General features: G+C 45.0%; 1 protein-coding gene across 1 annotated transcript; it reads left to right on the top strand.

Annotated features, from left to right (window-relative positions):
* The first annotated feature begins 6,438 nt into the window (after window positions 1-6,438).
* LOC128341791 (zinc finger protein 558-like) lies at window positions 6,439-16,036 on the top strand. The gene is made up of 6 exons (XM_053288336.1): window positions 6,439-6,566; window positions 7,672-7,752; window positions 8,094-8,176; window positions 8,943-9,069; window positions 13,838-13,930; window positions 14,380-16,036. The coding sequence occupies exons 2-6, from the start codon at window positions 7,704-7,706 to the stop codon at window positions 15,096-15,098; spliced, it is 1,071 nt and encodes a 356-aa protein (XP_053144311.1). The 5' UTR covers window positions 6,439-6,566; window positions 7,672-7,703; the 3' UTR covers window positions 15,099-16,036.
* The last annotated feature ends 1,150 nt before the right edge of the window (window positions 16,037-17,186 follow it).

The raw sequence follows: 17,186 nt of genomic DNA on the forward strand, positions 1-17,186 counted from the left end.
TGCTTTACTTAACCAAGATCTTAAGATATTTACAACCTGTTTGGCAAAAAGGTTGAATAACTTTATAGCTCAATATATAAACCCTGATCAGACTGGTTTTATCAAAGGACGTCAGATTGTGGACCCTATACATTGTATTTTAAACTGTATGAATTACTGTAGGGGGGAGAAGTCTCCACTGGCTATTCTTACTTTAGATATCTTTAAAGCCTTTGACTGTCTACAGTGGCCTTACTTAATTAAATTAGTTGAGAAATTACATGTCTGGGGGTACGTATAGAGATCTGTTGTATTTTTATGGAAAGGATTGTAAGTTAAAATCTTTAACTGAATTACAAAATGTGGTCAGAGATTGGTTTCAGTACTATCAGTTAAATGAGATATATAAGAAAGACCTTAAAGTTGGATTTGAAGATCAGATTTTGAATTTTGAGAAGGAATTATGTCAAGACGATGAAAAATTAATTTCCAAAATGTATAAATTATTACTCTTGGAGGAGACAAGAGAGGAATTGGTTAAAACAACTATGATAAAATGGGCTCAAGATGTTGGACATAATATAGAAATGGCAGCGTGGGAGAAGTTATGGAAAAGTGATTTAAAATTTACTGCTTGTTATGCTTTGAAGGAAAATTATTACAAAATGATGTATAGATGGTATTTAACGCCCAAAAAACTGGCATTAATGTATAAAAATGTTTCAAACAAATGTTGGAAGTGTGGGCATATTGAAGGTACTTTTTTTCATATGTGGTGGACCTGTGGGAGGGCTAAGGCTTATTGGGACATGATATATAATGAATTGAAGAAGATACTTAAAGTGACATTTCCTAAGAAGCCAGAATCCTTCCTGGTAGGAATAACACAAGGAGCAATTTCTACAAATAATTTAACTTTTTTAATGTATGCTTCTACGGCAGCTAGAATATTATATGCACAGAAATGGAAGACTAATGAACTGCCTTCAAAAGAAGATTGGCTGATAAAAACTTTAGAATATGCAGAAATGGCAAAACTTACAACACTGATCAGAGACCAAAGTTTAGAACGCTTTAAGGAAGACTGGAAACCTTTTTTGATTTATTTAAAGAATCATTTTCCTACTATGGATCTTACAGCAGGATTTGAAATTTGAAATGCAGGTTAGGCAGATTAATGGTGGTGGAAGGGTTAAATTTGTGTTTTTCTTTTTTAATTAATATTACAATAAGGGTAAAACTTATAGTTGGTATCACGAAAAGAGGTGCGCGGGAAGTCAACTTGTAATTGTGTTTATTATGATTGTTATGGTTATTATTATTGTCAAAAGTTAATAAAAATTTGAAACGGGGGAAAAATTAGTTGAGAAATTACAAATGGGCATAGAATTTGTCACCATTATAAAACAACTTTATTGTAAATCTTCTGCAATAACTTGCGTGAATTCTTGTGATTCTGAACCCTTTAGTATATTTAGAGGCACAAAACAAGGCTGTCCCCTTTCCCCTTTATTATTTATACTCTCTATTGAGCCTTTGGCTCAAGCCATTAGACGTAACTCGATAATTAAGGGCCTCTGTCAGGATGTATTGTGGTGTAAGATGCCTTTAACCAAAAAGGTGCAAGTCACCATATTACTGTGATTAGTCTGCAAACAACCGGATTAGTGCTAGCAACATGTGAGGCCGGTTACAAGTAATGGTCTGCAGTGATTGGCCTAGGCTAGTATAAGAAGGAGGCTCAGAGAAGAGCAAAGTGTCCACAGCAGGCAGAAGCTGCTACACTGTGGTCCACCTGGCTGACCATGTGAACGCTGTATCTATGTGATTGTTGTATCTATGTATCTACTTTTGAATGGACTTACTGAGTTGCGATATCATGTGAGTGCCTTTTTCTTATTTTTCTACAATATATTTTTCGGTTCAAAACCTTGTGTGTTGAAGTCTTCATGTAATTCCGCTGGGGTACTGAAACGAAACGAATCTCTGTGAGCAGGGTGCAACACCAACAGCCTTATTATAAAAGATGTAGAGCATAAAATTAATCTATATGCAGATGATATTGCATTAATTTTGATGGACCGTTTGAGATCTATCTTTGCCATACAGAAAGAGTTGGAAAGATTTGAACAAATTGCTGATTTGAAAATAAATTTGATGAAGTCAGAGCGTTTGTGTTCCAGAATGGGTTCTAAATCTCAAGATTGTTTGGCAAAATCCTTAGGGGGTTTCTAAAATTTCTAAAGTTATTTGATATTTAGGGATATTTATATCAATGGATTTATCACAGCTCGAAAGATTGAATTATTCTCCAGTCATCAATCAAATAAAAAGGAAATGGGAAGGTGTCAGGCTCCAAATCTGCAGCCTCCCCCGCTCCCCTCCTGGAACCTGCACTTTAAGTTTGCACCGACCAGGTTCCTGGACCGAGGTAATGCTACAGATCGAACAAGCAAACCAACCTTTAGAATTGGGAGGGAAGGGGAGACGGGGCGGGGTTGCATGATCTTCCCCTGCAGAGCCCCCTAGGCCTCACCCGCTCCTACGTGCTCTCTAGGAGCTTCTACTCGTTCCATTTAACCCTCCTCCTGCCAAAGCGAGGGCACAGCGCACACAGCCAGCCTTCAGAGCGGCCCGGAGACTGTGGTGTTCTTCCATGTAAAGGGCATTTCTTTCCGCCTCTCCGTCTGCACTCTTTGGAAGAGTCCCTTTTGCTAACAGGGGAGGGTCAGTCTAAGGGTTAAACGGAGAGAGGCAAGATTGCTAGAGAGCCCCTGCTGGCGCAGTGGTAAAACTGCTGCCCTGTAACCAGAAGGTTACAAGTTCGATCCTGACCAGGGGCTCAAGGTTGACTCAGCCTTCCATCCTTCCGAGGTCGGTCAAATGAGTACCCAGAATGTTGGGGGCAATATGCTAAATCATTGTAAACCACTTAGAGAGCTCGGGCTATAAAGCGGTATATAAATGTAAGTGCTATTGCTATCTCCTTGGAAGCTGCCACCACTAGGACTTTCCTTTTCTGCCCGGGAAAAGAGGCGTCTCTCTTCCCTCCCTGCGTGGAACCCCGAGTAGCCACCCCGGCAAGGGAGACGGGTGAGTGCAAAGGGCGCGTGGGGCGCAGGAGAACCCCGAGCCGGGAGTCATTCCTCTGCGCTGGGGAGGCTGCAAGAAGTATTTATTTATTTGTTGCATTTATATCCCTCTCTTTCTCCAAGGAGCCCAGAGCAATGTACTACATACAAATGTTTCTCCTCACAACAACCCTGTGAAGTAGGTTAGGCTGAGAGAGAAATGACTGGCCCCGACTCACCGAGCAAGTATCATGGCTGAATAGGGATTTGAACTGGGGTCTTCCCGGTCCTAGTCCAGCACTCTAACCACGTGATTTCATCGTTTACAGATGCTTTTCGATTTCATCATTTTAAAATAAATATTGGTATTAGTTTAGTCCGATTCTGTATTTTTCACCACCCTTGCTTGCTTGCTTTCTCATATACGTTTTCTGCTAAGCCAGCAGAAATCCTGACAAGACACCACAAGGGAGCTTTTTCCTTGAATTTGGATGTACTGTATATAAATTCCAGACTGATCTTCTGCATAGTGGGATAAAAGAGATTAGATAGGGGCTTGGGGGGGGGGTCGATGGAGAAAATTCCATCAGTGGGAGCTGCATTTACCCCCAACAATGTGGCCTGGACAACAAAAGGACCCTGTCAGGAGTTCCTCCCTGACACTCACACTAAAGGTAAAGTGTGCCCTTGACTCCTGGCACCCCCAGAGCCCTGTGGTTTTCTTTTGGTAGAATACAGGAGGGGTTTACCATTGCCAGTATGAGATGATGCCTTTCAGCATCTTCCTATATCACTGCTGCCCGATATCAAACCAGCAACCTTCCGCTTGTTAGTCAAGCATTTCCCTGCTGTGCCACTAACCCTAACCCACGCTGAGGACCCTCTTTTATCTCCCCTCTGCTGGTCCTGAAGACTCCATCAGTACATCTCTCTGCAAAGAAGTTCCTCTTGGATTTAGGTGCATTTTGGAATGTTTCATACACCCTGTTCATAAGCTGTGTTCAACACACGTAATAGTCTACTTCTTGTTCCCAGGTTTACTTCTAAGATGAATACCTACGCAGTTTCTCACACATTTTACAGACAGCTGTACAATGCAACGTAGGGCTTTTAAAAAACAACAACGTGGAACAGACAGAAAATTTGCAATTCCAAAAGACAAGGATGGGAAAGTGAAAAAGATATTCTAAAAGCATATTTGTGCAGTTGAACAACTGAAGTCACGAAAAAGTTGCATTATGTTAGATGATGTAAAAGGTGATTGATAACAGTAAGAAAAGTCAAGTGACAGGTCCAGACTCCTCTACAACCCAAGATTCTGATCAGGAGTCCCCATTATCCCCTCCTCCTGCCAAAGCCTCTTTGCACACACCCCACTGCTACTCCCCACAGTCTTTACAAAGGAATCTAAGACTCCTCTGCAATAGAACTGATAAACCCCTAATTCCAACAAATTCCAATAATTCAGATAACTTCCACTGTATGGAGGCTCCTAAATGTTTGGGCTGTGACTTGAAACAATAAAGTGTGTGGTGTACTGAAAAATGAAATGCACAGGTGTGTGTTGTAGTAGCACATTCTAGGTGCATGAATTGAACTCACATCATTGTGTATTTCTGAATGCTCCTTTTTAAAAGCCCTAATGCAATGTCTGAATAGGGCTAAAGTGGTTTCTGTATGTTGACTAGCAGGGATTCTCAACAGTTGGGTCCCCAGATGTTATTGGACTTCAACTCCCATAATCCCCAACCAAAGGCCACTGGGGCTAGGATTATGGGAGTTGAAGTCTAATAACATCTGGGGACCCAACCTTGAGAATCCCTGGACTAGAAGGTGGGCGGCTCTTATTTATTTATTTATTTGATTTCTATACCACCTTTCAAAAAATGGCCCAATGGCTCTTGTGGGAGGTTGTTCAAAAGAGGGCAGAGAGAGTGGGTTGGGGGAGTTGTTGGGGAGGGGTCAGTGGAGGGAAGACTGAATTATATGACTCTCAACCTCTTGTAGGTTTGCTGTGTGTCCCCCAAGTGAAGGATCTGCTTCCTGATCTCTGATCCTCCTTGAGCCTTTATCTCTCTTCTACCCTTTGTCTGTCAACTCCTGCCTGAAGGCAGAGGCTATGGAAGAGAATGACTCCAGCGGCCTGCAAACTGAAGGCAGCCCTGATGCAGCTGAGGTTAAGAGCACTGAAGATGGATTTGTCCAGAAAAGCCTATGTGCTGACACCACCGGCTCAGATACACAGCGCCAGCTCTTCGGGCAGTTCTGCTTCCAGGTGGCCGAGGGGCCCCGAGAGGTTTGCAGCCGACTCCATGACCTTTGCTGCCTATGGCTAGAGCCAGAAAGACACACAAAAGCTCAGATGCTGGACCTGGTGATCCTGGAGCAGTTCCTGAGCATCCTGCCCCCAGAGATGGAAAGCTGGGTGAGAGAATGTGGAGCGGAGACCAGTTCCCAGGCAGTGGCCCTGGCAGAAGGTTTTCTCCTGAGCCAGATGGAGGACAAGAAGCAGGAAGAGCAGAAGGCAAGTGTCTCTCTTTCTCTCATCCTGGTAGCACCAAACAACTGAAAATGTGAACGAGACTGATTTAGAAATCCCGATAGGTAGCACAATTTTTGAGTGGAAACATTCCAGGAAGGGTTGTCTCAAGGTCCTTAAAAGAATTAAAAAAAAAAAAAAAAAGATTTACCATATTTTGTTGGAGATTCGAAATACACATATCTCGTCTTCTGGGGGAAAAATCCACAGAGCAGCTAACAAAATTAGTAGAAGCACAATGAGCAACAGGTAAGGGAGTGTTTCATCCTGGTCACTCCAAGCGCCAGAACATGAATGCAAGGATATCCCAATATTTCCCCAAGAAACACATACCATAATTTGCATTGCTTAAGAAGTCATGAAAAGGGCTGTCCCAGCCCCTTTCCCCACCTCCAGCTCTCTACCTGAACTTAGTCTTAAAGCAGTTTATATCTCACCTTTTGATGAAGAATCCACAAGGCATGTTATATGCGTATTTTATTAATTACAAGAGAGGATGAGCAAAAAAACATTCAAGACAAAAACCCAATAGCTGCAGCTCACTCATCAGGAAAACCTTAGACCAGCATCAGCCTTTTTCCTTTTAAACTTAAGTACCTCCAGAATAAGGTTGTTTTAGTCTTGTGCCCTGAAGCTAATGAATGCAGAGCAGAACTCCGGAGGACAGAAACTCCATCATCTTAGAGCCCCTCCTGAGAAGGTGCTGTCCCAGGTTCTTCGGGCTGTATAGGAACATCAGTCACAGCGTCCCCAATGAAGTTCTCAGTAGAGGTTTGCTATGGTGTCCCTTGATGCCAACTCCTTCCTCTTTCCATCCACATCTTCTCTCTGGGATTTTCTGTACTTTCAGGTGGGGACTCTGGCAGCAGAAGTGGCTGCTGGCCTCTCTGAGGCAGAGAAGCCTCCACTAGACACTGGAGAAAAGCCACCCTTCAGTTGGATGGTGCAGGACGGTGACCAAGGTGCCAGCTTGCTGGGTAAGGACTGATGGTGTCTATTTCAACTTTGCGTCTCTTTTTATATGAAATTTGTGGGCTGGTTTCCTGTTGCTCTTTATCTTGTGAAAGGGAAAGCATTTGTCTCTACAACCCCTACCCCCCATTTACAAATGCATTTATTTTTAATTCCTGAAGACTATAGTATGGAACCCCTGCTAACTTGGCAAAGAGGCACCTTTTAATGTGGTGATTCTCTTTATTTAGAAGGGGGAGAGTAACTGGCCCTATCTATCCCCAGCACAGTACCTCCAGTGACTCTTGCTGGTGTCTATCTTGTGTTTCTTTTTAGATTGTGAGCCCTTTGGGGACAGAGATCCATCTTATTTATTTGTTGTTTCTCTGTATAAACTGCCCTGAGCCATTTTTGGAAGGGCAGGATAGAAATTAAATAAACAAACAAATAAATAATATATGCCTAAACCCCCACTTTGAATTACACTCAGCTGCGAGCATGAATTGTGCCCTTTGCTAAGCAGGGTTTGTCACGATAAGACTCTTGTGTGTAAGGGGAGTTTACCTGCCAGGAACTTATTTTATCTCAGTCAGATTCTCCTTGATGCTCCTTGAGCTGAAACACGCACTCTTTGGAAATTGCCAGGGTATTTTTTAGGCATGGGCTCTTTTCCACTTTTCAAAATAATAAGTTGCCATCACAAAAGCCTTGCATCAAAATAAATGCAAAAGTTAAAACAGGTCTGCTTTGAGAATAAACAACCAATGATAATTAACAAACAACAAGGGCTTCAAAAACAAAAAAAAACACCCTCTCTCTCTCTCGATCTGAAAAGGTACTTAAATGTTTCATTATTTTGGCCCAAAAGGTGAACTCTAGCTTGCATACAAAAGATAATACTTTAGCTCTTCCTAGCATCTCAAAAAGCATTCTTAAAAAGAAAAAGTGCAATCCAAAGCTGCTGGTTCTAGTCTCTCAGGAGACTGGCCCCATCTTGAAATAGGTGGTGGGTCCACCCTACCTCTTTAAAAGTTCATTTTCTCAGTCAGCCCTTAGGTCAGCTCATGATTAATTTTTTTTTTTTCCTCTGGGTGTGCTTTGGGGCACTTCACCTAAATGGAAAATCATCAGGGCCGGACTGGGGACACTGAGGGAGCGGTGGAATGTCTTGTTGTAAGCGCTCCAAGCGGCAGTGTTCTGGCGGGCTGGGAGGTAAGTATTTTAAATGAACCAAATCCATTAAAATCAGATACAGAATCAGCAGGATAAGCCAAACGCAGCAACTGCTTTAAGAAGCCGATTGATTTCCTGCCTGCTTCTCTCTGCCAATGGCCTTGGTGGCCAATGGCCTTCCCTCTGCCAATGGCCTTGGCAGACTGACAAGGCCTCTCCAAGCAACCCTAATGATTAAGGGTATCCCTGTGGGAGAGAAGGACTCCTGGGTCATGCAGGTCCCTGGGTCATGTAGTGGTTAAATGACAAGAAGCTCCTTGAACCGGGCCAGGCAGCTAACGGGATCCAACATCTCCCCGCCCCACTTGTCGCTCTTGTAGGCATTGGACAGACCCCAGGGCCTCCTTCCAGGCCTTCTCTTGGTGATGGAAAGGATTTTGTTGAAACTCCATCCCTGGAACAGGTAAAAGAAGGATGAGTGGAAGAGATGGGTGGAGGAGAGCTGGTCTTGTGGTAGCAAGCATGACTTGTCCCCATAGCTAAGCTGGGTCTGCCCTGGTTGCATCTGAATGGGAGACTTGATGTGTGAGCACTGCAAGATATTCCCCTCAGGGGATGAAGCTGCTCTGGGAAGAGCAGAAGGTTTCAAGTTCCCTCCCTGGCTTCTTCAAGATAGGGCTGAGAGAGATTCCTGCCTGCAGCCTTGGAGAAGCCGCTGCCAGTCTGTGAAGACAATACTGAGCTAGATAGACCAATGGTCTGACTCAGTATATGGCAGCTTCCTATGTTCCTATGAGGGTAGTAGGGATGTGCACGGAACCAGTTCAGAGGCCTTTGATGGGGACTTCTGGCCATATCCAGCCAACGGGGGCAATGTGGTGGCAGGGAGGTATTCCGGGGAAGCCCCGATCAGCTTCCTTAACAAAGGACACCGGCTGGCATGGGGGGGGGAGCGGCAGGAGGGGTAAGTGCACACCCCCCCGCTCTTAAAGCGGCACCCCCGCCGCCTTCGGACCTCCCCGCCATGGTTCCGTGCACATCCCTAGAGGGCAGCTCTGGGTGCTTTTCTCCCCTGCCCATTTTCCCTTGCTCTTGCCCAAGTTGCCACTAGGAAGACTTTGGATGGCATTGTGGAATCTCTGGGTCTAGCAGAGGGGCCCCATTGAGTATACAGTATGTCTGGATTCTGGCATGACCTATTAAGAGAAATAATGTTGTTCTAATTTCAGGCTCCATTGACCTTTGAGGAGGTGGCCGTGTGCTTCACGGAGGAGGAGTGGGCTCTGCTGGATGCTGCCCAAAGGGCTCTGCACAAGGAAGTCACGGAGGAGAATTCTGGGCATCTGGCCTCTCTGGGTAAGGCTTCTTCCTTGTCCTTGGCTGCTGGATACAGAAAGTGAGAACTGCATCTGTTGTTCATCCGTCTCAATGCATGGTCAGGATGTTAGTGAGGATGATTCTGTAATCATCCTCACAATCTGTTTTTAGATGAGAGTAAAGATGCTTTACATTTTCACTCGTGCGCTAAAAACAATACAAAGTAGGAGAAGATGTATTATTGGCATTTTTTGTTTTAAATATACTAACAGATCTGATGCCCTGTGGGAGCTGGGTGGGATGCTGATGGGTTTACCTCGTGGGATTTTTACATTGTTTTCCACTCATATTTTTTGAAAAGCCTTTCCATCAGTCTCCCCTCCCCTTAAGGCCATTTTTCAGGGATTGTTTAACTGTTTCCTCATTATCTGGATGCAGTCCCACTGAGTTTAATGGGGTTTACTTCCTTCTAGGTGTGCACATAGAATCGCAGATTCAGTTGTCAAAATGCTGCTGGAAAAGGCATCTTGACACAAACCCAGCATGCTCTTTCTCACAGCGCTCAGCTCTATGCTTCCAGAAAGGTCCAAAGAAGTGCAGCAAATAAATCCCAGAAGCCATCCCCACTCAGTGCCAACCAACTATTATTGTGGTGTCGACTGCCCTTAAACATGGAGGTTCTACATGAGAGCCAAACCACTGTGAATATGGCTTCTTTTCTTAAGTATGGCCAAGTGAAGCTTCCAGATTCACTATAATTCACTTGTTATAGAGCCTCCATGTTCAAGAGCAGTCTACACCAGAATGATGGTTTCTTGGTGCTGGGTGAGAATGGTTTTTAGAATTTCCTTGAGGTTCATTCTTGGGAACTTCCCAGCATGAGGTCCTTGGTCCCAATACTATACATTTTTACTCAGAAGTAAGCCCCAAAGAAATAAATGGGGTTGCCCCCTAAGAAGGGTCTCCCCCATCAGTGATTTAGTGAGGAGCTGGGAGGAATGGAAAAAAAGAGAACCCACACTCTTGCCTAGGATCTCTGCTGGTCCTGATTCCCATGTGTTTTTACTCAGAAGTAAGCACCAGTGGAAACAATGGACTTACTTTCTAGTAATTTATTCCAAGCTTTGCTGAGGGCCTCTGCTACCCCCCTTTGGTGGGGGTGAGAGAAAGGAGGTAGAGGGGGGAAAACAAATTCCATGAAAGGAAAGGCAGGGGGAGGAATGGTTGTTTAACTATGCAAGTTCCAGAGTGCTCAAGGACTGACCTTATCAGACACCTATGTTCAGAACCAGGAAGTCACTCCCTAGAAATTGCCAGAACTTGCCCCTCCCCACTTTGGCTTCAGAATTCTTAGTGGGCAGAGTCAGTAATGCTCTTAGCCACAGTTTCTCAACCACCGGTCCCTGGACCGCTACCGGTCCGCGAAGGGTTGAGTGCCGGTCCCTGACTGGGAGTCAACCACCCCACCCCCCCGCAAAAAACCTGCAATCAAGGCACTCACTTCCTCAATTTTGCACATGGCACGGAAAAGGAAGAGGAGGAGTATCACAGAGGCGTGGGACCCTGCTTCCACCTTGCCTCCCCATGCTGCTGAGATTTTCCTACAGCTATCTTATTCCCTATCTTTACAGCTTCAAACTGTGTGCGGTGTGGGGGCATGTAGGAAAACGTATTGCAGTGGGTGCCACTTGAAGGGCTGCTGGTTCTTATTTGTTCATTGTTTGCAGCCAAAGGTTGATTGACTGAAACCCAGCTGCCTAGTGCGGCCGAGGTGCCTTGAGAGGGAACGCTGTTTCCCTCTTGCATCGGTGGGTTGTTGTGGTCCCTCGGCCCCCTGTAACCCCCTAGTCTGCACCGCCGGTGGAAGACGGCAGTCCTTTTTGTGACCTTGCCAGCGGGGGGAACCTCTGGCCGGGATCATGCCGTGGTGAGGGCTAGGCGGCGGAGGGAGGGAGGAGGGCCTCCTTGGCTTGGACTTTGCAGAAAAGGAATGTAGGTGGACCTTCCTCAGAGGAGGGGGAGCAAGCATGCGTACCAATGAGGGCTAAGTGGCGGAGGGAGGCAGCGTGGTGTGGGGGAGAGGCAAGATACCATTTTGTGCATTCATGCAAAAGGGTCATTGGATGAATGGCACTGGAATGAAGTGATCCTGGGGAATTGATGCCCGGCGCGGTTCGTGTCCGATCCCAACCAATTTAAAACCAACTGCCTGTTGCAGCCAAGGCATCTTGAGAGGGAACGCAGTTTCCCTCTTGCATTGGTGGGGCATTGTGGTCCCTCGGCCCCCTATAACTCCTAGGTCTGCACCGCCAGTGGAAGACAGCGGTCTCCTTTATGACCTCGCCAGGTGGCGGGGGGACAGCCTCTGGCCAGGATCATGCCGCAGTGAGAGCTAAGCGGTGGAGGGAGGGAGGAGGGCTGCCTTGGCTTGCCTTGCAGCTACACACGGTCAGCATGTGGGACTACGTGAGCTGCGTGGCCCCAAAGGCAGGCTGGTTTGATTGGCACATGCAGGAGAGTTGGGAGGGGGGCGCAGAGGCACGCGCTGTGATGGGGGAACACCTGCTACACTCTGGTGCACAAGCACAGCAGTGGCAGCTCTTGGACCCAGGCGACCTTCCAAATGCAGTCTGGTGCACCATTGCCTTGCCCACCCAGTGCCTCTTCTCCCCAGCGAGGAAGACGAGGTATCCACCACTACAACACCCTGCGCCCACGCCATCTGGTGGCGCAGTGGTAAAAAACTGCCGCCCTGTAACCAGAAGGTTACAAGTTCGATCCTGACCAGGGGCTCAAGGTTGACTCAGCCTTCCATCCTTCCGAGGTAGGTAAAATGAGTACCCAGAATGTTGGGGGCAATATGCTAAATCATTGTAAACTGCTTAGAGAGCTTCCAGCTATAGAGCGGTATATAAATGTAAGTGCTATTTCTATTGCTATCTCAGAATCACCCCCTTCCCTTTAATTCCAGGTCCCCACTGCTCTTCTTCACATTTTCTTTCACCATTAAAAAAAACCCATCCCCAGCACCTGCCACGTAACCATTTTTAAGGAGTTTTGGAGGAGCTGCGTGGGTTTCAGTAGATCTGCCTCACAAAGTGCATATCTAAGAGCAGGATCCAGATCAAGCCAGGTGATCATGACCAAGCAGCATTGACACTAAATTAATTTAATTGGTTGTCCTGACTAATGTTGTCTTGATCTGGACCTGTGACTACACAAATCCTGCTAAAACTCCACCTCCATCATGAGAGGGTTAAACTGTAGACTTCAGGCTCTGCTGACAACTTGCCCAGCTCTCTTCTCCTCACTTCTTTTTTGCTTTGCTTGACATCCAGCCTGATGAAGAGTTTTGGGGAATTTAAAAGCTTGCTTGTGTGTTGTTTTCGTTGGCCCCGTGCATCTTTTGAATTTTTCTAATGGCCCAACCTCCCCTCTCCATTGAGTAATCACAAGCACCCCCACCCCGCACATACTGAAGACAAACTGGAGACATATTTGTTCACCCAGGCTTTTCGATTCAGAGGTTCTCAACCTTGGGTCCCCAGATGTTGGTGGACTTCAACTCCCATAATCCCCAGCCATAATGGTCAACCTTTTTGACTCCAAAAAGGTTGAGAAACACTGCTAAGTCTTAGCTAACTTTCCTTTATTGTTTTCCCTGTTATCACTGGGATTTCAAACAGTAATTAATCAAAAATCAGTAGGTGGTTGTTTTTCAAACTTACAAAAGACACCAGTCCTGTATGGACCTGATTTTTTGGGGAGTGTTGTTGTTTTGGGGATTTCAAACATCAGTAGATCAATGTTTTTTAAACCACTCAAAAGAGCTTCTCAGGGACAGAGGAAAAGACTTGAGTCAGATAGAGGTGATGACAGATGATGTTCTAAACTGTCTGGAAAAATTAAAAATTAACAGATCGCCAGGGCCACATGGCATCCACTGGAGAGTCCTTAAAGAACTCAAATGTGAAATTGCTGACCTCCTTGCAAAAATGTCTAACTTATCCCTACAATCGGATTCTGTACTGGAGGACTGGGAAGTAGCTAATGTAACACTGATATTCAGAAAGGTATCCAGGGGGGATCTGGGAAATTACAGTCCAGTTAGCTTAATGTCTGTTGCAAGAAAAGGGAAGAAAAGCATTCTCAAGGATAAAGTTGGTAAGCATATAGAAGAATAGGCCTTGTTGAAGGAGAACCAGCATGGCTTCTGCAAAGATAAATCTTGCCTTCCTGACCTTTTGGAGTTCTTTGAGAGTGCCAAAAGGTTTGTGGATAAAGGAGATCCAGTTGATTTACTTTAGCTGGACACAACAAAGCTCCTCATCAAAGGCTCTTGAGAAAACTTAGCAGTTATGGGATAAGGGGACAGGTTCATGTGTGGATTGGTAACTAGTTGAAGGACAGGAAAAAGATGGTAGATATAAATAGTTCTCTAAATGGAGGGAAGTAAGATGTGGAGTCCTCCAGGGACCAGTAATTTTTAATTTATTCATAAATGATCTAGAAGTTCAGGGAGTAACAGTAGGAGAGAGAACATGTCCTCAGTTCTTGCCTGTGGGCTTCCCAGAGGCATCTGGTGGGCCATTGTGTGAAACAGGATACTGGACTACTTAGGCCTTGGGCCTGATCCATCAGGGGTGTTCTTGTGTAGAAGATCTTTCCATGTCATCTTTTCATTTCATGGGGCTGAGGGGAGGGGAGGTTGGTGGGGCAGGACCCAGCAAGACTCCATTGGCTTCTGTGAATATTTGTTCTTGCTAAATGGGCCAGAAATATTTTCTCTCTGTTTCCTTATTAAAAGGACTTTTGGTTTCCAAACCTGAGCTTACTTCCTGGCTGGAGAAAGAGGAAGGACCATTTGATGAGGGCACCGAGGAAGGAGAGAGAAGTGCAGGTAGCTCACAAGTTGTGGGACAGGGACTTTTGTCAGACACATCAAGAAGGAAATTATCTGGTGGGTTATGCACCAGGTGCAAAAGGGGGATGTCCTAACTCTAAGGGGAGATGTGTATGCAATGTCAGGCCTTATTGAGCATCCTAACCTATGAGTTTGCCATAGGCCCATCTTGCCCAATAGTGTCTCTTTTGATTGACGGGGGCCTTCCAAGTCCTACAGGGCTCTTCCCAGCCTTGCTATTTAATCCGTTTCAACTGGAGGTGCTTCGGACGGAAACTTGGAGTTGGTACATCCAACATTCTGTGCCCTAAACAGCATCAGCTGCTTTTTAACCACAACCAACAGAGGCTGTTTAATTTGTGGCAGGGTCTTATTATTCATGGAGCTGTTAATGGGGCGTTTGTTCCTTGTTATGAGGCTGTGTCACAAGGTTTCTCTCCTTATAGGTGATGAGAGAGAGAGTGAAATGCAGTGGAGAAGATCTGAAGGAAAACGGAAGTGGGTAGAGAAATCCATTGTTTCCAAAGGATCTGGCGTGCAGGAAATTCCTATCTTGAAAGAAAGTGACAACAGAAATAGAAGGAGTAAGATCCTTCTACAGGCAAAAATCTTAACTTATAATTCAAACCATCACATGGATCAAAGACTCCAGACAGGAGAGAAGCCATTTAAATGCTCAGAGTGTGGAAAGATATTCAAGCAGAGTGCAGCTCTTACTAAGCATCAAAGAATCCACACAGGGGTGAAACCTTTTGAGTGCTCAGTGTGTGGAAAGAGCTTCAAGCAGAACTCAGACCTCACTGCCCATAAAAGAATCCACTCAGGAGAGAAACCATATCAGTGCTCAGTGTGTGGAAAGAGCTTCAGCCAGAGAACAAGCCTTAGTTACCATGAAAGAAACCACACAGGGGAGAAACCATATCAGTGTTCAGTGTGTGGAAAGAGCTTCAAACAGAGTACAAATCTTGCTGTGCATCAAAATAACCACACAAAGCAGAAACCATATCATTGCTCTGTGTGTGGAAAGAGCTTCAGCCAGAGTACAAGCCTTAATTGCCATGAAAGAAACCACACAGGGGAGAAACCATATCAGTGTTCAGAGTGTGGAAAAAGCTTCAAAGGAAGCACAAATCTTACTGTGTATCAAAGAATCCACACGGGGTGAAACCGTCAAAGAATCCACACAGGGGTGAAATATCAATGCTCAGTCTGTGGAAAGCGCTTTAACCAGAGCTCAAATCTTACAGTGCATCAGATAATCCACACGGAGTAAGACCATATCAGTGCTCAGTGTGTGGAAAGAGCTTCAATGAGCGCACAAATCTTGCTGTGCATCAAAGAATCCACACAGGGGTTAAACCATATCACTGCTCAATTTGTGGAAAGAGCTTCAGCCGGATCACAAGCCTTATACAACATCAGATAATCCACACAAGTGAGAAACCACATCAATGCTCAGTGTGCAGAAAGAGCTTCAGCCAGAGCACAAGCCTTACACGACATCAAATAATACACACAGAAGAGAAATCATATCATTGTTCAGTGTGTGGAAAAAGCTTCAACTGGAGCACAAATCTTGCTGTGCATCAAAGAATCCACACAGGGGTGAAACAATATCAGTGCTCAGTGTGTGGAAAGAGCTTCAGCCGGAATACAAGCCTTGCATGACATCAAATAATCCACACACAGTAGAAACCATATAAGTGCTCAAAGTGTAGAAAAAGCATCAGAGTACACATCTTGTTACAACAAAGAATTTACACAGGAAATAAAATATATCAGTGTTCAGTTTGGTGGGCCACTGTGTGAAACAGGATGCTCAACTAGATGGGCCTTGGGCCTGATCTAGCAGGGCTGTTCTTATGTTCTTAATTTGACGAGGAGCCAAGATGGCGATGGAACAGCCTGTTTTAGAGCCCCAGTTTTAAGTAACATGTCTTTCTGATATGCCTTCAGTCTTTAAAATTTTTCCCACAGCTTATGTTGGAGACTCCTGGCAGGCATGCAGGTGTAGGAGCCATGCCTTGTGACAACTACAGATCTGAGTTAGGACAATGGTGTTGAAATATCAAACAACTCAAAAATTATGGTGCAGTTAGGATGCTTACAGAGGCAAGAGCATCATACAAAATATATACAGATAAATATATACAGATACAGATTGTTTGTAATAGAAGTTTGATTGTCCTCTCTTTTACATTTGTTTTAAACTCATGCTGGTCGCTGACCGAAATAAAGAGATTGATTGATTGACTATGTACGTACAGAGGTATTTACAGGTTGAAATACAGAGCAGTCCACTGGGAATACATACAGCATTGTGAAAATTAGACATATAAATCGGTTTTGGGTACACTTCTCGAGATATGGAACAAAACTATTCAAGTAATCGAGGGGGCCACCTTCTCCGTCCACTTCCAAAACTTCTCCCAATCCGTTCTCGAGTTGGTATGTTTTTCCCCATTAACATAACTAATGAAATGTTTCCAAAGACCTTTACCGTTACATCCTCGCTAGTTTCATTGCCCGTTTTCCTCTCTGTTTCTATGCAGCTGCATGGCCTGGACTACAAACAAATTAACCAGCCTAATAACTAATAACGGTACTGACCAGTGAGTATCTATGGTATCGCCCCTCCTTCCTCTCTTCACAGGAGCTTTTTGTCTCGGACCTTGGAAACTTGACATGCTACTATGGCCTGAAGCTATGTCTTCCCATGATTGATGTTCCAAAGCGGGCCAATCTAAAGCTGGGCTCACTTTCCTCCGCACAGCTTTTCGCTACCACGCACTGCTTTAGAAAGTGCGGGTGGTCCTCTACGTAGGTGATGTTTAAGATGATTGCTTCATCTTGGCACTTCAAACGGGGACATGTTTTTTGGTCAGAGGGCAACCAGGGCCCCACACAGGGGCAAGACCTGGTGAAAAAGTCTCCATCTCAATTCCTATAAGTAGTAGGGGTTTTTGTTCTTCTTCTCTGCGAAAGTGGGGATAGGCCCCTCAGACCCTAAGAGGTACTGAGAACAGTTTGCTTTTTGTTTTTTGCGTCTCATAGCGGGCTACACGTATACGGTATCCACTACTTCCTCATAGATTCTCACTTTAAAATTTCTCACCATGGTACCCTCTTTAAGGAGAGCCAGTGTCACTCTCCACTTTTTAAGTATGGCTAGAGTGTCCCTTAAAAAATCTGGGTGGGCCGCTTTCACGGCCTCCGTGACCTGGCCTGTGAAAGACCCCTCGTCCCACCAGCT

This window comes from Hemicordylus capensis, chromosome 2 (genome assembly GCF_027244095.1).
Source record: "Hemicordylus capensis ecotype Gifberg chromosome 2, rHemCap1.1.pri, whole genome shotgun sequence".
NCBI classification, from domain to species: Eukaryota; Metazoa; Chordata; class Lepidosauria; order Squamata; family Cordylidae; genus Hemicordylus; species Hemicordylus capensis.

Bases quoted from the DNA above. Each gene is read 5' to 3' on its own strand.
- LOC128341791 (XM_053288336.1), top strand. From the start codon at position 7,704: ATGTCTTGTTGTAAGCGCTCCAAGCGGCAGTGTTCTGGCGGGCTGGGA. The intron at 8,177-8,942 runs GTAAAAGAAGGA...TTCTAATTTCAG, and splicing joins AAACTCCATCCCTGGAACAG to GCTCCATTGACCTTTGAGGA. The intron at 13,931-14,379 runs GTAGCTCACAAG...CTCTCCTTATAG, and splicing joins GGAAGGAGAGAGAAGTGCAG to GTGATGAGAGAGAGAGTGAA.